This window comes from Osmerus mordax, chromosome 9, assembly GCF_038355195.1.
Source record: "Osmerus mordax isolate fOsmMor3 chromosome 9, fOsmMor3.pri, whole genome shotgun sequence".
NCBI classification, from domain to species: Eukaryota; Metazoa; Chordata; class Actinopteri; order Osmeriformes; family Osmeridae; genus Osmerus; species Osmerus mordax.
Genome location: NC_090058.1, coordinates 17338784 through 17363910, shown reverse-complemented (window position 1 = coordinate 17363910; position 25127 = coordinate 17338784). Strand labels below are relative to the sequence as shown.

Genomic DNA, 25127 nt, shown 5'->3' with positions numbered 1-25127 from the left:
CTGGACATTGCTGCTGTTTGTGTGTGTGTGTGTGCATTAAGGTCAAATATGGAAGAGAGAGTCCTTGGGTATAAAGAGCAAAACTATATTCACATTATTTGGGAAACACACACACCTCCAGTATAAGGACTTAACTGTTGTAGCCAACGAACACAGAAACAGAATTTCCAGATTAGATAATAATGAGAGTAGTATCAGACACTCCATAGACCACACAATAAGCTCATTACTGGATGTGTTACGTTGTCATACTGCAAAAACACAGTCACACACATCCACTGCCTGAATACCTCATCACAAACAAACCATAACCACACATCCATTCATCTCCTGAACACTCTTCCACCCCCATCAAACACACGCATCACTGGCACCATGTGTGTGACGCTGAAGTCCCCAGCCCCACTCCTGCACACGTGACAGAGGATAAGACGTCGGCTCCCTAGAGACACGTGATCTCTGCAGACAGTTTATTTACAAGGGCTCTGGGAGACTGAACAATCCTTGCTTCCTCTGTTCTCCACCCCTCCATACAGCCCGCTACACTCCACACCTACACTCAGGCACCCTCCCTGGGCACCTCTCCCTGCTAGGGCCCCTCTAGCCTACCAGGAAGGCCCCGAAGTAGCTGGCCCTCGCGTCTGTCTCCACAGCGCTGGCGTTGCTCACGGTGACGAACAGGCGGTCCGCGGGCTGCAGGCGGGCAGTGCCGGCCTGGTGGAGGGAGAACAGGCCCGACTCCTGACGCTGGAACCAGCAGGCACTTCTGGACGACTTCATCAGAAGGATGGGCACCGAGTACGAGTTCATCTACAACAGGAAATGACCACAGATGACCTGGAAGTAGATCACTTCTTCTCTGTTTAAGACTTTCTGTTTGTCCCATTCCACCAGAAATGCAGCTGTTAAGCTTTTAAAGAGTGAGTATCAAATATTTCCAACGGTCCCCACAGCGTAAGTTATTTTTCCGAAACGGTAGCAAGCAGCTTAGTTAGCTGGCATAGTAAATTACCTAGCATTATACTTGAAGCAATGCTACTACCATGCTAATGTTACTTGCCATCTAAAGCAGTTGTTGCTTAGTTTTTTGTCTATCAGAATATATTTAATTGTTCAAATCACATATATCCAATGTCACGCTGTGGCGCGTACATTCCAACGCTCACGTGACGCTACTCCTTAGAGGGTTAAAGGGTCAAAAGAGCACAGCTCACCTTCTTGTAAATGTACTGGATGAGCTGCGTCCCCTCCTCGCTCGCGTCCCCCTCCGTCTCCTCCGTGGGGGGGAGGCTGAAGTACGTCTGGGCGTAGATGAAGTAGAGGCCGGCGCGAGGAACCAGCAGCTCTCCCCCCTTCAGCTCCACGTTCTGGAGGAAGGACAGCCCCCTCTGCCCGTCCCACTCACGGATACGCTCTCCCAGAAACCCCCTGCTGCTGGGAGAGCCTGCACACACACACAGGCATAAATAGGGTGTTGAGAAGAGAAGGGTGAGTTGGTGGCACAGCTCTTTCTATTCCAAACAGGCAGGCCAACAGAGAGACAGACAGACAGAGTGAGCTAGCCATCGCCTGGCCCGAAAGGGAGAAGGAAACTGAAACATCTGCTGTCCATTCAGGAATGAAGACATGCTGGATCTCGGACAGGCCAGCCTAGATGCCTCAAGTTTTATTCGTCTTCTCAGACGAGAGGGGATAAGAGAAAGCATTATGGCACTGTTAGATAAGCCGTATTTCTTAGGATTCTTCCTTTAGGAGAATATTAAGGGAGTAGGAGCCAAGGGGAGAAAGAGCGAGATAGCAGAGAGGACAGGAGACTGCATGGCTCACCCTCTTTTGGTGGCTGTTTCTGTCGGAGGCCTCCTGTCACGTGAGCAGACACCCCAAGACTAAGGTCACTGCAGAACCCCTGGACCGGAAACACCCCAGATACCTGGTCTGGAGGAAGAGAGAGAGAGAGTGTGTGAGAGAGAGAGAGACTCCGGTCATGAGGTGCTTAGACTGTATGGATCAATATCAGTCAGGTCACATTGAAAAGATCTTACTTATCACTGGGGCTGACACTTCCCGCTGCAACCGCTCAGCCATGGTCTGCAAGTAAGGACGAGAAGTCAAACGCAGCCTCCGTTTTATCCTCTGCAGCCTCCGTTTATTTACAAAAAAACAACAACAAAAGCTACGAGATAAAGAGCTGTGTACCTTCTCTATGCGGTAGTGGAGTTGTTGCATGACCTGCCAACAGGGGTCGGCCTTCTGCTCCCCCCCTGCTGCGTTCACGCGCCCGGGGTGCACGTTGGGGTTCAACAGACACGAGACACTACTCCGCGAGAAGCTCTGATGCATCTGATAGAGAGATCACTAGAGAAGTAGGTATGTGTGCTTTAAATTTACACACACAATAACAGCTTCATGAATAGACGCTTTGATCCACATGTGATGAGCAAAGGGTTGAGATCAAATGCCTTGCGTCAAACTATGGTACATTTAAAAATGTCAGGGGATTGCAGCATTTAAACCTTCTATTTGCCCATCGTTTGGGTGTTCACAGCCTAACGATATTCCAACTCACGCGGAATCATGGAGGCAAAAACAATCCATCTGCTGAATGCTCTGCTTGCGAGTGAAAAGCTACAAGTAAACGGCCTGCCTCGTACAGTTTAAAGTTGACTGCAAGTGCGTGCATAGTGGTGTGATACTCAACCAGAACATGGACGAAAGATCAATTGGACAAATCAATACTGTAAACCGGTCTGTGTTCTTACCGTCTCCAGGACGTTGTTGAATAACATAAAACTGATAGCGACTGCGATTGTTTGCAGAAAGATCGTTCCAAGTACAATCAGACCCAGGCATTGCTGAGAGAGGGAGACAGGCATGCTCGTCGATAATCGATTGTCCTCTTGAAAGACGGGGATCCATGCAGTAGTCAGTTCATCAAGAGGTTTTCTCCGCAGCTGTAGCGCAGGGCAGGGGAGAGTGGAGTTGAGGGAGCAGTACTATTAATCTACAGGGTAAGTATGCAGGACGTTTAGGCAAATTATGTCTCTTAACACCTCCCATGTCCCATCCCTTTTATGTTGGGGAGAGAGGCCAACAATTGTTCTACGCCCTTCTTCAAAACATTACTGGGGTCTCCCTTTTTCATAAAATGCATTGTGAGAACCATGTGCAGATTGTTGATCAATCGTTATTTAGTGAATTTCTTTGCTCTGTTTGATAATCATTATAAAAGCTTCCCACTTTTTCTTAAGATACAGTGTATTTGGTCAGATATAGTCACAGCTTCTTCTCTTCTTTTGTTAAGTATTTTCACATTCCAAATAAGCACCTATATCTACTACACCTTCTCCTCCACCTTCTCATCGACCTTCTCCACCTCTGTCTGGAATGAGGAAGAGAGAGACTGAGGTAGAGGCTTTCTGTGCTGGAGGATGTTACCCTTGGTTGGCGCCAGAACCTGCGTGATAGCAGGTACACACACGCACAGACAGAAGCCCACTTACTTACACACACACAAACACACACACTCTTCCACTTCCTGTCCTGGCAGGTTCACACGACCAGAGAAGAATGGAAAGAACTGTGCCAAGTTCATATGAGTTTTCATCATCATACTTAAATGTTGTAATTGGAGACTGTAGACCAGAAGTATGTTTTAGTGTTTTCTAACAGATTGGTATCCTGAGTCGGATGTGACTGTTGCAGGAGATAACTGAGAGGTTTGATTCCCATGGCTGTCAGCTTACCCTTACCTGATGACTTTACCCTGGGGTGGTGAAGCTGACACCCTGAGACACACACACACACACACACACAAACACACACAAACAAACACTGTTGACCTAAGGAATGTGGACCAGTCTAATGAATCAAAGTTCCTTCCAAAGTCTTAAGACAAAATCACCTTTGACATCTGTAACCCCCCCCCCCCCCCCTTTCGTCTTCTTCTATCCTCCTCCCTCTCTTCCCACCCACTTTACAAGTCTTCAGTCTGTGAAACCAGGGATGTACCATCGACCAATGAGATGCGTCCTCTCCACCAGACTAATCCCTCCCAGGCATTCAGGCTGTTTTGTTCTGTGGAGGGGAGAGGAGGTCCCCCCCACCATCTTCCTCCCCTCTTCTCTCTCTTCCTCCCTCTGTCCCCATCACCCTTTTCCCCAGTGATCTCTCCTCATTCCTGTTCTAATGCAGTCATGGAATTCCCCCAGTCTAGAGAGGGAGTGTTTCTCCTCGGTTTGAATGTGAACTGGTACATTACACCAAAAGGAAAATCTAAGAGGTTATGAAGATCTAGAATAGATGGTGAACATATAGCAAAAATGTGTGGTGTGTGAGAGAGATGGTGCATTTGCTCTTTTGAGAGGGTTAAGTAAATTCTGTCCAGTATAGTTGAAGCAGTAATAAAACTGTCCTGTCTCCAGACAGTTTGTTGTTATGACATAAATTCACCACAGGGGGGCAAGGTTTCACTTTCTAGATTTTGTTGTTTGTTGGACTGGGCGTTGTGCAAAGGGGTTGTTTTGTGATGTGGCATAGTGTGTGTGTCTCTGTGTGTGTGTGTGTGTGTGTTTTAGCCTGGGGATTGAGTTTGAGTGTGTAGGTGAAAGGTGAAGCTGTCCCTCCATATGTGAGACTGGGCAGATGTGTGATGTGCTTATGAATCCACTCCAGTCATAAACAATTTATTTAACTAATGTTGAAATGAAAACATTATTCATACTTGTTCCACATTCCACTTGTTTTTTCTCCCCTGTAACCTCAACACTATGTCCTTGTCTGTGTAAGTGGGTTTGTGGGTGTGTGTGTGTCTCAGATTGAGTGGGTTTAAGTATTTCGTCATGGCGATTTATGAGCTTGAGAGCTTGAGGAAGAGCAGATCCTACACCCTTCTCCTTTCCTCCTCTCCCCTTCCCCTCTCCACTCCCCTTTCCTCTCCACCTCTACCCTCCTCTTGCCTCCCCCATCCTCCTCTCCCCCTCTCCACTCCTCTTCTCCTATCCTCCTCTCCCCTCCACCTTCAACCTCCTCTCCCTCTCCCCTAATCTTCTCCTACCCTCCATCCCCCTCCCTGCCTCACCCCTCCTCTCCCCTCAGACCTGTACCAGGGCGGAAGCAGGACAGATACAGTCTATCAGGTTTGTGTTTATTAACACTCCCAGAGGTTTGTAGGCTACTGAGAGCTACAGAACTGCATGGCTGAGAGGATTTGCACTGACACCTGAGGGATATGACCGACTGTACACACTTCAACCTTTTTCTGACTTTTGTTCAGGACAAAGGGCCTGACTCAAACCCAGTGACCAGACAGTTGATCCTCCTGACCACCACAGATCAAACACATTTCTTTAAGCTAATGCATTTCATAAAATGTTGACTTAACCACTAAAAATATAAGAGGTGAGAAAAGAGTTGTGGTCTCAGTGACAGACCACACACACCAATGACAGGACATGCCAAGTGCAAAGAGATGAGGAATGCTGTAAGTGCCTTTGTGGACCAAGTCCTAGTGCAACCATCTGCTATCTATGATAACAATCATAGTGTATCTATGATACCAATCACACAGTATCTATGGTAACAACCATATTGGAACTCGCTTTGGATAAAAGCGTCTGCTAAATGAATAAATGTAAATGTAAATATTGTATCAATAACAACCATTTCATATCCATGATTACAACACACTGGATGTGACAGTGGGTTTAGTCCCTGGGAATGGGTTCTAACATTCATATAAGCCCAAATGCGCACACAAACCTTACAGGTTCTCTTGCAGCCAAGCGATATACCCCCTGCAAGCCCGCTTCCCAATTTCAAAGTGCTTGAAGCTCAGGCAGCCATGGAAACCGTCATCCAAGTGATGGCTGGTAACTGTGATGCCGGCGTCCTGCAGCCGCCTGACGTACATCAGCCCGTCATCCCTCAGCACGTCATGCTCACAAGTCAGCACGTACGCCCGCGGACACCGGGCCAGGACGGCCAGCTCCGCCAGCAGGGGCGAGACCCGTACATCCCCCACACCCTCCACCTCCTTCCCCACCCAGCCCCGGGACGCCTCCGCCCCTCCGCCCGGCCGGTACTGTCCCCTGTGCTTGGCCGGGAGCAGGACACTCCAGTCCACTCTGGCCCGCATGTCCGCCGTGATGCTCGGCTGGTGGAGGAAGCTGTGGTTGTTGGCTACCAGCAGGGGCAGGATGGCAGGGTCGGCCCCCAGGTACTGGAGCCAGAAGCGGACCATGAAGGGCCGGTACAGGATGGGGATGGCCTGGTTCTGCTGGTAGGATGGGGTGTTGAGGTCCAGAACCTGGAGGGCGGGATACACCAGTGCCTGCACGCTGAACTTCACGCTCACGCTGTCGTCTATGGCGATCTGAGGGAAAGAGGAGTACTGTCAGTGCGTGCGTTTATGTGTGGTGTGTGTGTATGAATGCATGCATGAGTGTGTATGGTGTGTGTGACGTGTGTGTGTGCATGGGGGGGTGTATGTGTGTGTGTGAGTGTTTACCTGCTGAGCAACTGCTGCTGCTAGGTTTCCTCCCGCGCTGTCTCCAGACACAGCCACACGCTGAGGATCCACCAAGTACTTACCCAGAACCCCTTTCTCCAGGAAGTGTTTGGCTGCGCTTAAACAGTCCTCATATGGCACAGGAAACAGAACCTCTGGAGCCAGGCGATACCTGCAACACACACAAACACACTCAAACTTCTGAGCTGGTGTAATAACAGCTTCATACCATCAAGTGTCATTCTTTGGTGGTATGCAACAAAACACCTAGCGTAGCCTAGCGTACGACCCATGCATCCTGTCTATGTGATGTGGACAAGGCAGCATCCTGGTTGTGTTTAAAGAGGCACACTTACTCCACAGACACCACAACTGCATTCAGCTCATCAGACATCTGCCTGGTCAACACGTCATAAGAACCATCCTCTGGACAGGAAACAGACAAGGCCAGAGCAGTAATGAGTATCCCATTTCTAAACACACACATACACACAATGGTTTACAGGTGTGACCTCACACATTAACTAGAACCCTTTTTTTATGCTGTTTCTTTGTAAATGCACCGACTGGAGAGGTGCTTCTAATTTTGTTGTATGCAGATACACATGCAGATATACAATGACTGTGTCATTGTATATCTGTCTTTCATTCATACACAAGTCTTTCATTCATACACAAACATCACATATACAGACAGCTCAGATTCAAACAGTGCTTTCACATATACAGACAGCTCAGACTCAAACAGTGCTTTCACATCAACCATGGTGGTTTTTACATGTTTTATAAAGAAATATTGATTGATTGAATGAAGTGATATGAAGGTTTACTCACTGGCACTGCCCAGGGCCCAGCCCCCTCCATGGTAGTACATCACTGCCCTCCGTAGCTGCCCCTCTCCTCCGGCGGGGGGCTCGTACACCCGCACTGGCACACCTCCGAAGGTGTCTTCGCTGACCCTCACCCCTCCGCCCCCCCCTCCTGCCAACCCGGATGCCTCCATTAGCTCCTTCAGCCCTTCCAAGCCCCACATAGACCCCCGGATCAACGATATGGCATGGCCCAGGCCCAGCCACTCCCCCACGTCACCCTGGGGGAGACGGGGAGAGAGGGAAGGGGAGAGACAGACAGGGTGGAGGCATTTGAACAGCTTCTTCATTTGTCTGTTGATGTCAGTCAGTCTGTTTTTCAGTCAGTATGTCTGTCCACTCTTTTACCCAGTCTGCATTTGTTTGTGTTCCCCACACCCCCCCAGCACAGCACCAACACACACATCTGGGGAAGGAGGGGTTCGGCGATACCAGGGGAGAGACAGCGGTCACATGGGAGCCCAGGAAGGTGGCCTGTCACCTCCTCTGTAGCTGTAAAACTGTAGCTCTCTTCACCCCACACACTACTGTCAACAGGGTGAAGGCCATAGCTGGGAGGATAATGGGAACACAGTTCACACACTCTCCACACACACATTTGTCACAGATACCTTCACGTAGGCTACACACTCTCTCTACACACACTCTCCACAAACACACCGTTTCCACACATTCATGCACACACCGTTTCCAGTTTGGTGCGACCAAACGCGCTCCGTGGCAAAGTCTCTAGTCCAGATCAAAAGTTCTGATATGAAAAACTCTTATACTGGTCCAAGGCTAGTTAATTATTTACACTCAGGTGTAACAACTGTGTGAGGATCGATGTCTGTGTCTTATCTTGATCGAGATGTCATTGTTGACTTTGCCTCAGCAGGCGAAAGTTCAAGGGAGCAAAAGAAGAAATCATTCAATACATTTCAATCATGATGGCTTCACGGTATCAACAGCAAAATCGTTTAATAATGTATAAGGGTACTGTCAACAATTTGATTTGATCATACACAGCCTCTTATCTCTCTCTGACACACACGTTTTCCCCAAAACTACGAAGCAGTAAGAATATCTGCTGCATAGCAATCGTCATCTTCATCGTCACTGTACTGCGAGGAAGAAATCACAACTGGGTTAAGGTGCGCTGCACCTGTAGCCATCACTGCGTATCACAGCAGCGCATAGAAGCAAAATCCCCGAAACCGACGGATTGTGCCCTCACACATAGATGTGCTGATTCAGATTGTCACTTTGATAATAACATTATATGTAGCCTCCTGTTCTTACCATTTTAATAACAGTGCGGAGTCCAGCATCCAACAACATCAACTTCCACTGTTCATTGATGGTGGCGGGTAAAGGTATGTAAACATAATAAGCGACGGCCACTGTCCATAACAATGTCACAATGACAAATGATGAGCGCATCTTTCCAGTTGGTGATTTGATATCTCTGCGACATGGACGTCAAACGCTCAAAAGGCTGCGCGAAATGAGCCGGTTTCAGATTATAGGCTCGTATGACCTCTTCAGTTGGGACCACAAATTACACCCCTTTTTTCCACAGCAGTGAGTTGGGTATGGCTGCAGCCTGGAGCCTCCCGTGTCATGCCCTCCTGTGTCATGCCCAGGTGTGTCCAATGTAGATTCAGAGGGACAAAAATACGAAATCGCGAATTATTTTCCAGATGGAGTCACGGGTAAATTCGTGAGCACGAACGTTTAAACTGTTAAATTAACCATTTTAGCCATATAGTTTGCTGATTTCTGGACGTTATTGTTGTGTCCCTGATGTTCGTATATTTGACGAAACCTGCTATGACTTCCATTTAAAACTGCATCAGCGTTTTATGTTGACATTTGTTAGCGAATATTAGCTAACATTAAGCAATTTATGGTTGCAGACTTTGATGTCTTCTTTCTGTGATTTTTCTGTGATTTTGTGAAGGTACACATCATCAGCCATTTCTGCCATTTAAGGGCAGGATTTCCTGAGGAGGGATAAGGATCTGCACACACATGAATAAAAAAATAAACATGTTACGCTCTTTCCAATACTCTTTTTTTTAAATATTCTTTTATATATTGTTTTCACACTTCACTGGAAAATTGCTGCAAATACAATTGCTTATCAGCAAGGCGAGAGGGCATGAGACGGAAGGCTCCAGGCTGCAGCCGTAGAATGGATTTTTAGTTTGTCTATAATTTGTATTTATTTAACGGACATATATTTTTTAGTAGGCTATTTTATTCATTAGCATGATAGTCTGCATTTATATTATAGACAGATATGTTATTATCTATTACAGTATTTTATTCATTTGTATGATTGCCGTTACTGTTTAGTTAAAAACACCCCCCAAAAACACCGAAAACACCAAAGTAGGAAGGAGACATAGCGGACCAGACGCGAAGCTCGGGGATGGCATGACACTGGAGGGCATGAGACTGAAGGCTCCAGACTGCAGCCTGTCGAAAGGAGAGCCTGGCCACTCCCTATTAATCCATTGTACCAAATGTTGTTGCAGTTACACCAGAGTTCCACTGGGGGTGAACGCGGTCGAGTGCAAAATGAATGGGAGTCTATGGAGCTAAATGGCTAAATTTGTCTCTTTCGCCTGATTGTCGTTGAGGAATCTCAGATTTGATTGTAGTTTGTGCATGTTCAACACGGATTATAGGTCTAAAGTTGAATCATCGAGTATTTATGTCCTTTTGATTTCTTACAGGTTGAGTCGTTGTTGCCCATACATGCTAGCATTCTGCTAATGAATGCTGATTGGTTAGTGAAGGACTGACTACGACCAGAGATCCCGCTTGATGGCATCCAAAGCGGAACCAGAATGTCAGAGCATTAGCAACATTATCAACAACATTAGAAAGCCAAAACTCTTTATAGCATGTGTCACCTGTCAGCTGTGTTGTCGATGCCTCTAGGGAAAAAAGGAAGTGACCAGAGTTTGCCGTAAAGCAGTATCTCTGGTCGTACGATGTGTATGACGTCATTGACATTCTAAAATGATTTTTAAGACAAAAAAGCGATGTTAAAAAATCTACCACCCAGCAGTGTGTATTTTTTTTGCCTCCCCTTTCGAATTCAACATTCAAATTACTAAAAAATTATATCCTGAGAAAAGTGGATTTTGAGGGGTACAACTCCATAGACCTCCATTCATTCTGCACTCGTCCATTAGCGCCCTCATATGGAACTAGAGTGGAACTGCAACCAGTTCAGAACCAGGAAGTTTCCCGAGAGTGGCATTTCTCCCCCAAAATTCTCTGCTGCAGCCATAGAGTCTTGACAGCAGTTGGGCACTACAGAATTACGAATGGAAGTCTGGGTAGTGAAGTCTGGAAATAGATGTAGGGATGTTGTAGTTCATTCGTATATCCTCTGAGAGTCACTGTTGCCTCTTTGCGAATTTTGAATAAGCCTTAATGTCTCTCTAATTCACTGTTTGAGTTTCAGAATATTTTAACTCTAGACTGAGATAATGGTTCAGGCAGGGGGCTTCCTCAACCGGTGTCAGCTCTCCTGGACCTTGTAGTTTCTCCAAACACTTCCTAACTGCTGTGTGCTGCAAAAGTGATCCATACAGCACAGAAACTCCTGACCGGGCAATTAAACTCGGGTTATTTCAAAGAAAGGTTCACTCATGTCTCGTAGCTCAATTTACAAGTCCCCACCTTATGACTCCATAACACCTGGTAATACCACTAGAGAAACCCCCAAATTCCTCTACCTTGACTGGGAACACAGCACGTGCAAAGACAGGCTCTTTGAAGCCAGTTCTCCTGTAAACATCAGTATCTTTTACTGGGCTCCATTACATCAGTGAGCTGGCACCAAATCTGTCCCAGCAAGGTCCAGCCTATCAGGCCTCCCTTTGGAACACTGTCCCAAGCACTGTGCCTAATGGTCTCTCTATTTCTCTCTCTCTCTCAATCCCTTTCGCTATCTGTCTTTCTCAATCCCTCTCACTATCTCTCTTTCTCTCTGACTCTCTTCCTCAAGCCCTCTCTCTCTCTCTTTCTCTCTCTCTGTCTGTCTCTCTCTCTGTCTATATTATTCTCTCTGTTTCTCATTCCCTACATTTATCTCCCTCCTTCTCTCTCTTTTTATTTCTCTCTCCCCCCCCCTATCTCCAGCGCTCCAGTCTAACTGTAATCTTCAGTGTGCCCTCTGAGAGCCTGAGTGGAAACATAAACCAGCAGGAGATCTGATCATCTGACCCCTAGCCTCACATTTCCAAAACACGTCTGGATACCACTAGACTAAGTCAGATTAGCACTGTCCCCCAGCTGTGCTTGTGTTATGTGTGTTCTGACTTTTACCACACCTCCAAAAAAGTCAAAGGAGTTTAGATGATCAAGTCTGGCATCGTCCAGAGGAGACATCAATGTTTCAGGTACATACTCTTGGCTCCCATGAGCCTGATACAGTGAAGACAGGAGCCTCAGACAGACAGACTGTCTACAACATCAACTGGAGTGCTCACAGATGATGGTGATGTCAGCCATGACTCCCCTAACAACATTTCAGAAGCATTCTCTATTTTCTCCACCTGACCAATGTACCAGATGCACCCTTCCCTTTGCCTTCACTATCCCCCAAAATACTTGGGGCTATGGAAAGTATGCACGCCCACACACACACACACACACACACACACACACACACACACACACACACACACACACACACACACACACACACACACACACACACACACACACACACACACACACCAATAACCAGTGCTTTTTACTAATTCAGTTCAGCTCTGAGGATATGCCAAGCCACACATATATGCACCTGTCCATATTTCTAACCTGTACCAACCTGTCCCATGATCCACCAGGACGCCCATAACATTACAGTCCTCACTGAGCATCAGATACAGTTACATATTCCTTACTGCAGGACCCAGGAATGCCACTGCATGATGTTACTTCAATCATCCACTGACTGATCCAGCTGCATGCACACACACACGTGTAGATGTTTGCATGTGTGCGTGTTCCATCCAACTACTAGCTCTGACTCTTATCATAACTATAAAGGAAAAAGGAGAGGTAGAAGTTGATGATGATGGTTTGTATAATCAAAAGGAGATATCTGTGTATCAGACACTCTTTGTTGCCATCAGATTGATACAGTGACAGACTCCACCGACAAAGACAGACTGTGTGGATCCATCTGGAAGCAGAATGACAGCAGCTACAAGGTTCAGTTACTTCTTCTAATTCTTCTATGAAGAGCTCCTCCTAAACAGACAGCACAGTGCTACATGCAGAAGTCTGGGCTCCCAGTCTGTTTGACTTTCAAAGAATTCCTTTGAAGGCAATTTATGAGGAACTACCTTCAAAATGTCAACATGCTGCCTCCCCACAATTTGTCTAACATTAAGTTTCCTACAGAGTGTTTAGGACCAGCAGAACCTACTGGAACCACAGTTTGCACAAATTTGACCTTTACGAAAGTACACCAGCTTGTTGAGAAAAGAAAGGAGGTAGACATGCATTGTGAGGGTGAAGTTATTTACACAACAACACAGAGATGCATTGGTCTGAAACAAACCCTGCAATGTCACACTCCAAGAATTCCGATGCACCCAATGTTCAAGTGCAACATTCTAGGTCTGTGTGAAAACAATTTGAACTAGAGAGGGTACAATTTCTGGGGAAATTGTAGGGTGTGCTTGCTTGCGTCGGTTGCACAGGGGTCCGTTTTTGAATGACATTTTTACAACTGATATTTCTGTATATTTTATATAAAAATGCATACTTATTATTTATAAAGATTACATAGATTTAAAAGCTATTTTTTTTGCTGCTCATTTACAACTGAAAATACAAGTGAAGTGTAGAATGAAATAGATGTCTTCTCATTTCCCCTGCAAGAGCCAGCCTCATCGTTGAATCAAAACGAATACATTTGGCAGACCGGTGTAAAAATGGACCTAATCTCTATGACTTAAACGTCATTTTAGGTTTTTCCCTTCTCATGATATTTTCAGGCATTTAGCCTACTCATTGCATTCATTCATTAATAAAGAACCCCTTTGAAGATTATTCTACGACGTTACCCGGCAGTAGAAGATGGAATCGCGATTCAAACAGTACCATCTGCTAACTGAAAATATGCCCCCCAAAACGTAAATAAGCTTGACATTTATTTAGTGGAAAATAGCTCATTCATAAAAAGCTCACTGGTAGCGATCATTGTCAGTAACAACGCAAAATGCGATATAGCCCTGTGTGGAGTAGCTGCCCCGGTAAATTGTACTACTACAGTACAGTACAGTAGACTACTGCTGTGTTCGTCTTGGTAGCGATTGCGTTGGTTGAATTGGATTTAACGTTCCGTTGTACGGTTTAGGCTGAAAGTAATTATTTCCATGAACAGATTGACAACGTTTAGGCTGTGGCAATGAAGTTCAGATTAGTAGTTAGACTTTTGATTTAAGTAAGGGGAGTGCCGAACATGTTCTGTCGCCGTTTGACTTCCTAAACAGCTGTGTACTGTAGATGTTTCTGTAGTGTGTCTCGCGTAAGCTACAGCGTTGCAGTGAGCTACACTGGTTTGAAACCACAGGTAATGGTAATTTCACCAACAAATCGTTTACTAATGTCAGAATAAATCCTACAACGAAAATGTATATGTGAGGAATGTTTATTTTAACGATTGAAAACAGATACATCATAGACCACTGTAGTATGTGTTGCCCAGGCAACACAGGCTAATGTCATGATGCTAATACTTCAGTGAAATACCCTCTCACCCTCCATGACTGACCCAACTAAATGTCTAAACTCTTTTTCTCCCCTGTCTGAGGCAGAGATCTCTGACCTCATTCTCTCTCATCGCCCCACCTCCTGTCCCCTTGATCCTATCCCCTCCCCTCTCTTTCAAACCATCTCCCCCTCCATCATAACTTTTCTTCTCCATGTCCTAAACTCCTCTCTTACCTCTGGCACCTTCCCCTCTGCCTTCAAACAGGCTAGAGTTACCCCTCTACTCAAAAAACCCTCCCTTAACCCTGCCGTCCTCCAGAACTACAGACCGGTATCACTGTTACCCTTCCTTTCAAAAACAATTGAACGTGCTGTATCTAACCAACTGTCTAACTTTCTCTCTCAGAACAACCTGCTTGACTCCAACCAATCGGGCTTCAAGACTGGCCACTCCACAGAGACTGCCCTCCTTTCAGTCACCACTGCCCTCCAGTCTGCCAGAGCGGCTTCCAGGTCATCCGTCATCATTCTGCTGGACCTTTCTGCAGCGTTTGATACGGTTAACCACCAGATCCTGCTCGCCAGACTTTCTGAGATGGGCATCACTGGCACTGCACTCCAGTGGATCTCATCCTACCTGTCGGGAAGATCCTACCAGGTTTCCTGGGGAGGCAAACTGTCAGGCCCTCGCCAGCTCTCCACTGGTGTCCCACAGGGCTCCGTCCTTGGACCCCTCCTCTTCTCTCTGTACACCACCTCACTTGGACCAATCATCACCTCCCATGGCTTCTCCTACCACTGCTACGCTGACGACACGCAGCTTTACCTGTCGTTCCCCCCGACCGATCCGGGGATCTCAGCTAGGATTGAGGCCTGCCTCACAGACATCTCCGCCTGGATGACCGAGCACCACCTCCAGCTGAACCTCGCCAAAACAGAACTTCTCATCATCCCGGCTAAACCCTCCATCTCCCACGATCTCTCAATCACCCTGGGATCTGCGACGGTGACCCCTTCATCCCCTGCCAGGAACCTTGGGGTTACCATGGACGACGAGCTCTCCCTCACGGCCCACATTGCTGCGGTCTCCCGGTCGTGTAGATTCACCCTCTACAACATCCGGAAGATCAGGAGATACCTGTCTGAGCACTCCACCCAGCTGCTAGTCCAAGCACTTGTCCTCTCCAAGTTGGACTATTGCAACTCGCTGCTCGCTGGTCTCCCAGCATGTGCAACCCGCCCTCTTCAGAGGATTCAGAACGCAGCGGCCCGCCTGGTCTACAATCTACCCAGACGCTCTCACGTTACCCCGCTCCTCATCTCTCTCCATTGGCTACCTATCATGGCCCGTATCAGATTCAAGACCCTGGTATTGACCTTCCGATCAGTGAATGGGACTGCACCCGTCTACATCAAGTCTCTCCTGCAGCCTTACACCCCCACCCGTCACCTACGGTCTTCTTCAGACAACTGCCTGGTGGTCCCACCGCTCAAGACCGCCCGGTCCCAACACAAGCTCTTCTCCTGTCTGGCCCCCCAGTGGTGGAATCAACCCCACCTCCATCAGAGACACTGACTGTCTCTCCACCTTCAAGAAAAGGCTCAAGACGCACTTGTTCCGGGAGTACAACGGTACTTAGGAATGGTTCGCTTGACCCGATGTAAGTTTCCTCAAGGATCACAATGACTCTTGCTCAGAGACTTGTTGCTCTTGTGGTTAGTGGTAACTGTTTAAAAAAAAAATTTACTCGCTGTGATATATTGTTTTTATTATTGTTGCTTGTTTTTTCCACAGGTACACTTGCACGTATAGCGGTTCATGTTGTTTAATTGTAACTTGTTTAACTACATGCTCTTATGGTTCTTCCCTTTGGAACTTACTTTGGTTGTTCACAATGTGTGCTTCATGTTTTGGCTACTCGCAATGTTTTGTGGCTATCTTGTTGTTATGATCAGTGACCTATGCACTTTGTAAAGCTCTCTCTTGGAAGTCGCTTTGGATAAAAGCGTATGCTAAATGAATAAATGTAAATGTAATGTAAATGTAAATAGTAGACTACTGTTTCCGAAAGTAGATGTACTTCCTTAATAATATCAGCTTTTATTGTACATTACACATCACAATTGTGTGTCATATCATAAAGTAAAATGAGTAAATAGTTATCACCCTGGCCTCTTTGCTTGTGGCGTTTCTGCAGCTGCCTTGCAGTAAAGCTATAGTTAGCCTAGCTATCCCCCAAGTTAACAGATGCGAAACGAATGTTCCGCGTGTTTTCCATGACGTTAGTGACGTAGTGACGTTAGTAACGTCAGTGACTGTGGCTAGCAAATTAGCCTCCGTTAGCTTCACTTTTCGCCACAAAAACTTAACTTGAGCCTAAACCATGCAACGGAATGTAAATCCCAATAGAAGCAACTCAATCGCTACCAAGACTAAACTTTTGACACCTAGGTTGTCTATGTAGGCCAAATATTGACTGAGTTTTAGGGGGGCAATTTTTTTTTAAAATAATAATAATAATATGTGAGAGAACAAAGGTTGTGCCCTTGCCGAAGGCAAAGCACACCCAATTAAATTATGAAATGAAATCATACTCGACCGTAACCACATATCTTTAAAAATGCATTGATTTGTCATGGCTCTCCTCCGAGTTTTGACTACTCTCTGACTGTGTGTGAGTTGGCTCGGCCCTCCCTCATGCAGGATTGACAGAAACAGAATGTGAGGATGATCGTGTGCGCCTTTAAGCCTACAAGTATTTTTTTGTTGTTCTTTGAATTAGTCAATTATTTTAAATACAATTAAAATTAATTATTTCATAATCATTTAGTTTTTATAGGCTGTATTAATCTATAAAAAATAGAGTCGGCTCTTCAGATATGCGAGCCAGCTCCCGACATTCACCTTCAAGAGCCGGCTCTTAGAGCCGGATCGTTCGCGAACGACCCATCACTATTATTTGCTGATAATTGTTCCATAAACACATTGTACAATCCAACTCCGATTTTAAATAAAAAGTCAACGCTGTTTCACCATCAGATTGTCCACTACGGGAGTGCAGGAGGAGGAGATGCCCCGACTGCATGGAATACAGGATAACATCACATATCCTACCTTTACATAACTGCAAAACACAGTGTAGCCTATAAACTATATTTATTTAATACTGTGCATATCATATGTCAAAAACTGGAAATACAGCCGTTAAGCTCCTGTGCAATTGCTACACTACGTTCTCGTTATCAGTCCAAACTTTAATACTGTTCATAACAAACCCGGCATGAAGAAACGTGTGTTTACGGATACGCTTTTGTCCACTAAATAGGCCTAATGTGTTTTTTCGCTCCCATGGGCTTTTACAGGCGCAGAGAGATGAGTCAAGATAGATGTGATTCTATCACATGGGAGTCAGATGGTCAGATGGCTGGGAGTCAGATGGCTGAGCGGTGAGGGAGTCGGGCTAGTAATCTGAAGGTTGCCAGTTCGATTCCCAGCCGTGCCAAATGATGTTGTGTCTTTGGGCAAGTCACTTCACCCTACTTGCCTCGGGGAGAATGTCCCTGTACTTACTGTAAGTCGCTCTGGATAAGAGCGTCTGCTAAATGTAAAATGTAAAGGCAGGCTAGGGGAACTCATATTAATGTTAAATAACCTCCTAAAGTAAAATGTTAATGTCATGGGACCTTTAAGCCTGCTGTTAATGAAGTGCATGTGAGGGGTTCCTTTCTAGAGCCTGTCTTGTCCTCTCCAACTGAAACAGGAGGACAGTGGTGAGTGCGAGTGTCATTGTCAACAACACTTGCATTAGTGGAGTTGGTGGAGGAGAGATGGGTTTTGGAACACACTTTCTATTGATCGGTGTATCTCTCTGTGTGTTTATTTGTATTTGTTTGTTTGTGTTGTCTAGTCTGAGGTTTGGGTAACTGTTTGTGTGTGTGTGTGCGTGTGTGTGAGTGTGTAACTCTGTTTCACTGAAGAGGTTAGAACTCAGAGTTCAATAGCTACCATGCTTAGACACCAGTAGCACTGTAACCACAGCAATATGTCTTACAAAGCCACTTATTATGGTCTGTATCTGGCTGATCTGGTAAAGTGAGGGCCAGAGGACTGGCTAGGAAAAAAAGATGAGAAATAAAGAGGGTTAGAAAGAAAAGAGCCTGGCAGAGAGAGGGTCTGGAATGGGCGTCAGCGTGGAGGGCCACATGCCTAAGCTTTAACCTCTGACCTGGAAGCACTTGGGGACAGTGCTTCACTGTTGATGGACTCACTCTGTCTCCCTCTCCACTTCAAATACACCACATGCAACACACACACTGCAGACACACGCATGAGTGCACACGCATGCAAATGCCCTCAGCACATGCACACACACTCAGCCTACATGCATGCACACACACACACACGGACAAACACACACACTCTCTCCTCCCTCAGCGCTTGACCTCTAACTTCCTCCCAGCATACCCAGCCAACGCCTGTCTCTCTCCCATGAGCCTCTCTGGCCTAAATGGGATCCTGATGTTCTGTTACCCCGCCCCCCGTAACCATGGCCGTTAAAACGTGGTTTCACACGTCTCCCCTCCCCAGCTGTTGCATAGCGACACTGACGAGAAGCAGCTGTTGTCATGGTTCACAAGGCCCGTGTAATATGGGGAGCAAAATAGGGATAGATATACAGCAGATTGAAAGAAAGAAAGATAGATTAGGTAGGTAGTTTGGTAGGTAGGTGGTTAAGTGGTTAGCTAGGTAGTTGGGGCTTTTGGAAGGATGTGTCAAAGACAGTTTAGAAAGCTCTTTATGATGACACTCTCTAATAAAACTCTTCCAGTCACTCTAAAATCTTTAATTAGGGAGGAAATCCATACACTGACACATGCTTTGACATACAGTGCATGCTGGTATTGGAGCATTGCAGCACTATACCCTGTAGATATGTGTGTGTGTGACCTCGTCGTCCTTGCTTGTGTCACGTTGTATTTCTGCTGCTGCCTTGAGTGAAAGACTTAGTGTGCGTATCTGGGTGCTCATGTGTATGTTTGTGTGTTTGTGCGTGTTTGTCTGAGGTGTTGAGAGATATTCAGTTCTGTCAGTAAGTGTTAGCCACAGCTGGGACCTGACCCCCCCCCCCCCCCAAGCCCCAGCCCTCCTCATCCCTCCATTTCTAACCCCTCCACCAGCCTCACCCCCCTCCTCATGCCTCCATTATTACCCCCCCCCCCCCTTCAGTACAGCACTGCTGCTGGGAGGTCCTCCCTCACCTTGGCAGGGTTGTCTGGATGTGCCAGCCAGGTTGCCAGGTCTGCCAGGTTGCCCGGTCGGCCTCTCTGACATGATGAATGGTGTGGCCGCAGAGAACAGAGGGCTTGGTCACAGCCAATAACAAATCTGGCAATGGGGCCGTTTGACCCACATACTGGCCACATAGGAGAGGGGTTCAGGAAAACCTTATATGTCGTGTAACATGCCAGACAGACACCTGAGCCCCTGCAGGTGTTGAGGTGATGCCGTGAAGCCAGCTGCCACAGTAGACTCAGTCGGAAAGATATTTAATAAAGAAAATTGCTATCCGTCAGAATTTGTTTTCAGGTCTCAAACACAAATATTTTCTACAGTGAAGCTTTTGGACTTTTGTGTCTGTTTGAGTGTGTGTGTGCAAGTGGGTCTGTCGTGTCTGTAGTGTGTGTTTGGTTGTAGCTGTGTGTATGTGTGTGTGGTTGTGTGTGTTTGTTAGTCAGTTAAAGTGGTCTCAGGTCCTTTTTCTCTGCAGTTACACTGGGTCGTCTAATTTAGCGTTAGTGTTTATTTTTACTCCAGTGTGGGAAGACCAAGATATTGTCAACACACACACACACAGATAGGCTACATAGATACACAAGGGAGAGACCCTGACAAGGGTGTCATGTGATTCACCTTGTGATCGTTGATGTTGTTACAGGAACCACATTCCAACGGGATTTAGAGAGGGATCTGAGGTGTGCGTGCGTGTGTGTATTTGTGTGTATGTAAGAGTGTGTTTTTATGAGTGCTCCAATTCACACACACTGTACATCATCCATCAGCACGTCCTGGCCTCTCTTATCGGCATGGTAACCTTACCCCATCTGCACCCCCCCCCCCCTTCAGGCCCTTTTCACCAGAAACTACAAAATATGATCTTGCCAAACTGGGTCCAGACGAGTTTGGTCACTGCAGTTTAGCAGAGGCATGTCAGTAAACAGTCTAAACCAGCCATCCAAACTGTCACTGAAAGCCTATTAATAGTCTTATTGCTCATGGACAAGCTAATGACTTGATTGTACATCGATCTGTAGGTAGTCAGGGGAGTCTTACCTGGTTTCTATAGCAACAGAGAGAGAGTAGAGTGACTCACTGCTGGTTTTTATCGGCTTACGTTGAAACACTGCTGTGAAATTGATAATGTCTTCACTTCAGATACATTATAGGTCATTATTCTCTCAATTCAACGGAATAAAGTACACTACCTCTATACAGGGCGGTGTTTTAGCCAACAGCAGATATAGTAACGTTGGTTACCAAATGTTGTTAATATACAATTATTCTTTATCCATTGCCCCGGTCGTTGATAAATTGAGGAGCCTTAGTAGTAGCCTATTCTTCACTGCAGCCAGAACGTGTTCGTCACTCCAGACGAACTCCCGCCCCGGTTTGCTCACGGGAACTCCCCCCGCTCCCCTCCGCCTAGCGCTGCTCATTCTCTCCACGAGCTGTCACCCCAGCACTGGCCGCACCGTTCGAGCTGCACGGAATCGGTGCTTACGCGCTCTCTTACCGAAACATAATCTCAAACTCTCTTCTCCCGGTACCGAAAAGAGTGTATAACCCGTAGGTGGCTGCGATAGACACTTATTCTGGGTCGTGACGGAGGCCGCAGAGTAAAGGTATGGATGTGTTTCTTTTTCGCTCAAAGCAGACTTTTGCCGTGTTTACCGTCTGAGCAGCTCGCAAGACTGCGTGAGCACCGTGGACGACAGACCGCTGAATGAGTTTAAACAGAACCAAACCTACACGAATTAATAACAGTAGCCTGTGTTGTTAATTAAGGTGTTAAGTGTGTCGCTTATGTAGCGTATAGGCCTATGTGATCGTTCATTTAGAATAGTGAATCTGGTTGTTGTGGAAGAGGAGTTGAGGGAAAAGCATCGCCTGCTGAATAGGTTTACCGAGATTTGTCCTCGGTTTGCACGGTAAAGTTTGTTTGTAGATTGGACGCGCTGATTGTGCCAGATCATTGGGCGGCCGATCCGAGGGCAGGGCTGGGCCGGTTCGGGTCGGGTCGGGTCGGGTCGGGTCGGGTCGGACAAAGGTCGTACTGGGTCTGGTCGAGTTGTCACTTTTGATGCTTTTCTTGGCACTATGCCAAATCGATATTTCACGACAATCTTTAAGGATTCTTTTCAAGGTCCCTTCTCTGGACGCGAACACACGCACGTACACAAACGCATGTTCTATGTATTGCTGGCTTCATGTTTGACAGACGCACCTGTGTGTGTGTGTGTGTGTGTGTTTGCATCAGTGTTGGTACATGTGTGTGAGCATGTTTGTCTCTTTGTATGTGTGTGCACATGTTTTTCTGTGTGTGTGTTCCCCTGGCTTCCCTTCGTGTGTGTGTGTGTGTCTCTGTAGTGATATCCTGTCAGATCCTCATGGGAGGGGGTCAGTCACAGGGTCTCCCCTTTGGAATTTTCCATGAATAGACCTGACACACACACACACTGAGCGAGATCTTCTGTCTGCTTAACGCTCCGGTTATGCATAAAAATACCTATTACTCATAGTGCTTGCAGCTCTATTGACCTGAAAATGTCTTTTTCAATTGTTCATCCACACTTAAGTCCGTGCGTGAAGCAACATGTAGGGAGTCAGGTGGCTGAGCGGTTAGGGAGTCGGGCTAGTAATATGAAGGTTACAGGTTCGATTCCTGCCTATGCTGAATGACGTTGTGTACTTGGGCAAGGCACTTCACCCTACTTACCCTGGGGAGAATGTCCCATTCTCTGGATAAGAGCGTCTGCTAAATAAAAAAATAAAAAATCTGGATTAAGTTATTTTTCTGCTTGGCCTTCTGCTGTCCAGGGTGACTTGGTTAAGAGTATCTGACAATTTAGACCAAGGAGAAAGAAGCAGGAAAACAGAATGAAGGACCCCCAGAAATAACATGGACACACACAGGGACATACATAGAGAGAAGGAGAGAGAGAAGGAGAGAAAGAAGGAGAGAGAGAGAAGGAGAGATCCTGTTGAGCAGTAACTGGAGCTAAGCTGGACAGACTGACGCTAGGAAAGAGATGCAGTGCTGATGTGTGTGTTTGTGTGTGTGTGAGTGTGTATGTGCGTAACTGTGATCACAGAGCTCCTCTAAACATCACACCTACATCAACTCCATCACCATGCAGGGTGTGACTTAGCACTGTATATAGACAGGCACACCTAGCCTGTCCCAGTCTGACACACACACACACACACACACACACACACACACACACACACACACACACACACACGTCTGAGATGTCAGGCGTGTGAGCGCAAGTCTGAAAGTGGCTGTAAGGGCACCGTGGGTGTGTGTTGTCGAGTATCCCCTTTTTCATAGATGCTTGCTGGTCCGATCAGGGTGCGTGTGGTGGAATTCGGGAGGGATTTGACGCGAGTGCATGTGTGTGAGAAAGTGTGTGTGTTTTTCTGGAGTTGATCCATTTCTCTGGGAGGTGTGGGAGGACATCTACTCACGGAATGGTGTGTGTGTGTGTGTGCTGAATGAGGTGTGAGGCCGAGCCTGATGCACTAGGAGACTAGCGAAGTGTGTGTCTGTGTATCTGGAGTTGGAGAATAGAGTGTGACGTACCAGTGTGAGAGAAGTGTGTGACGTACCAGTGTGAGATTGCTGGACACACACCCTTGGGTCAAGTCAGGACAGATCCTTCTAGTTGTTTAGTTCTTCTCTGAGACATCCTGGGAACGTGTGTGTGTGTGTGAGTTTGTGTGTGTGCGCGCACCTGAGAGGTTACTAATGGCAGCCTAATAAGAATTATAATTGTGTTTCTCCCTCACTCTCAGTAGGGTCTATATACGTACATGTAGCAACATGTCTGTGTAGCTGTGTTGAGGATGCATTAGGATTCATGCACGCTTACACACATACAGAAGGCACTATTGTCCCCTAACCCTGCTTTCAAACTACTATTATATCACAGTTATTTACACTTCCCGAACCTGTGTGTGTGTGTGTGTATGCCTCTGTGGGTGGTCACCACTAGTAATAGTACCCATGCTATAAAGAAAGACTTGACAAGTGAAGAGGAGCGTTGGAGCTAAGGGTTGAGCTGGGCTGGGTCTCAACAGTCTAACAGTGCTTCCTCATATCTGGGGGTTTGGCTGCTTCTGCGACTGCTCTGCGGTGTCTGGTCAGAACAGTTTGTAAGGAAATGAGGAAAGAAGGAGACAAAGGGGAAGAGAAGGAGATGAGGAGGGGATTGCTCCCAAACTGTTACGATTTACTGCTGGGAAAGAGTGAGAGGGGAAGGGGAGGTGTGAAAGTGACAGAGAGGGGTGGGGGAAGGGGGGATTGGTGTGAGAGAGAAAGAGGGAAGGACGGATTACTGAAGTCACGATAAAGAGTAAGGTATCCCAGGATCTTTAGCTACAGCTCATTGACTAGCCTCATTGTAACTGTGACAGAGCCGTGATTGGCCAGACTTCTGAATGTCACTGCAAACTCTGGAATGTGTGTGTGTGTGTGCGTGTGTGTGCGCAATGAGTTAATAGCTATCCGTTGAGTGGTTGATTGTGTCCTGTTGGCCACACTGGATTTCTTTGTCCAGGCATGTACACATACACACATACACACTCACACACACACATACACACTCACACACACACGTGCACACTCTCACACACACCGCACTCAGAACCAGGCATTCCTCCAGTGGGACTTGCCAAGGATGTGAGAAAGAAAGAAGGCAGAGGAAAAGGAAGAAGAGAATAAAGAAAATGAGAGAGAGACAGAGGGAGACAGAGGGAGACAGAGGGAGACAGAGAGAGACAGAGAGAGACAGAGAGAGAGACAGAGAGAGAGACAGAGAGAGAGACAGAGAGAGAGACAGAGAGAGACAGAGAGAGACAGAGAGAGACAGAGAGAGACAGAGAGAGACAGAGAGAGGGGAGTCAGGTGGCTGAACGGTTAGGGAATTGGGCTAGTAATCAGAAGGTTGCCGGTTCAATTACCCGCTAGGCAAAACAAAGTTGTGTCCTTGGGCAAGGCACTTCACCCTACTTGCCTCGGGGGAATATCCCTGTACTTACTGTAACTCGCTCTGGATAAGAGCGTCTGCTAAATGACTAAATGTAAATAGAATCTGTGGGCACTGTACGTCAGGGGAAATTGAAACAGAAAAACATTTCCTATTTAAATGTTACAAGTATTATTAGTTTCCCATTATCTGCAAAATCATTCCTATTACACTTATATCCTTGTCACGTTACACTAAGAAGTACAGATTATCCTTTCATAGACATGAGTTTGTTACAAGCAAAACGTTTAATTGCCCTACATTGGAAGAACGTCCAAGCACCTAGAGTAGGTAGTTGGATGAAAGAAATGGCTATGAAAAAAAATTCTATGGAAAATTGGTCTATGGAAAAAAGTACTTATATTGTGAGAGGTAAATACGGTAAATTTGAGGAAATATGGAATCCATTCTTTTCATTCCTTGAGCATGGTGGAGCTGACGGGATGACACTTAATGGAGAAGGTGTTTGAAAACTTGTAGAATCTTGCGAGAAGCTTCTGTGTATTTTTGTTTGATTTTTTCTCCTTTATTTTCTTATTTTTTGTTAAACTGTTTGTCTTTGTCTTTTTATTATTAATATGTTATATCTGTGTCATGCTGGTACATACGTGTACCTCAATTGTCAAAATGTTAAAAGTGTGTTAAAAATCAATAAAGATATTTGGGAGAAAAAAAAAATGTTACAAGTATAAAAGTATAAGAGATCAATATCT

General features: G+C 46.2%; 3 protein-coding genes across 4 annotated transcripts in view; 1 reads left to right on the top strand and 2 right to left on the bottom strand.

Moving 5' to 3' along the window:
• Positions 1-82: 82 nt before the first annotated feature.
• Positions 83-2943, bottom strand: LOC136949341 (tumor necrosis factor ligand superfamily member 10-like). The gene is made up of 6 exons (XM_067243604.1): positions 2760-2943; positions 2197-2340; positions 2043-2088; positions 1828-1935; positions 1215-1444; positions 83-810 (listed from the first exon to the last, which is right to left on the bottom strand). Exons 1-6 carry the CDS (start codon positions 2871-2873, stop codon positions 601-603), a joined length of 852 nt encoding a protein of 283 aa, XP_067099705.1. The 5' UTR covers positions 2874-2943; the 3' UTR covers positions 83-600.
• A 2187-nt stretch (positions 2944-5130) lies between these two features.
• nceh1a (neutral cholesterol ester hydrolase 1a) lies at positions 5131-8830 on the bottom strand. Its single transcript, XM_067243384.1, has 5 exons — positions 8656-8830; positions 7340-7595; positions 6862-6931; positions 6506-6677; positions 5131-6370 (listed from the first exon to the last, which is right to left on the bottom strand). Exons 1-5 carry the CDS (start codon positions 8794-8796, stop codon positions 5759-5761), a joined length of 1251 nt encoding a protein of 416 aa, XP_067099485.1. The 5' UTR covers positions 8797-8830; the 3' UTR covers positions 5131-5758.
• A 12027-nt stretch (positions 8831-20857) lies between these two features.
• ppp2r3a (protein phosphatase 2, regulatory subunit B'', alpha) overlaps positions 20858-25127 on the top strand; it is a 43832-nt gene continuing 39562 nt past the window's right edge. The window contains exon 1 of one of the 2 annotated variants that reach the window (XM_067242530.1): positions 20858-21006. The gene's annotated coding sequence lies outside the window, so the exon portion shown is untranslated. Of the gene's footprint in view, positions 21015-25127 lie in introns of both variants that reach the window. The other variant, XM_067242532.1, reaches the window with a different exon arrangement.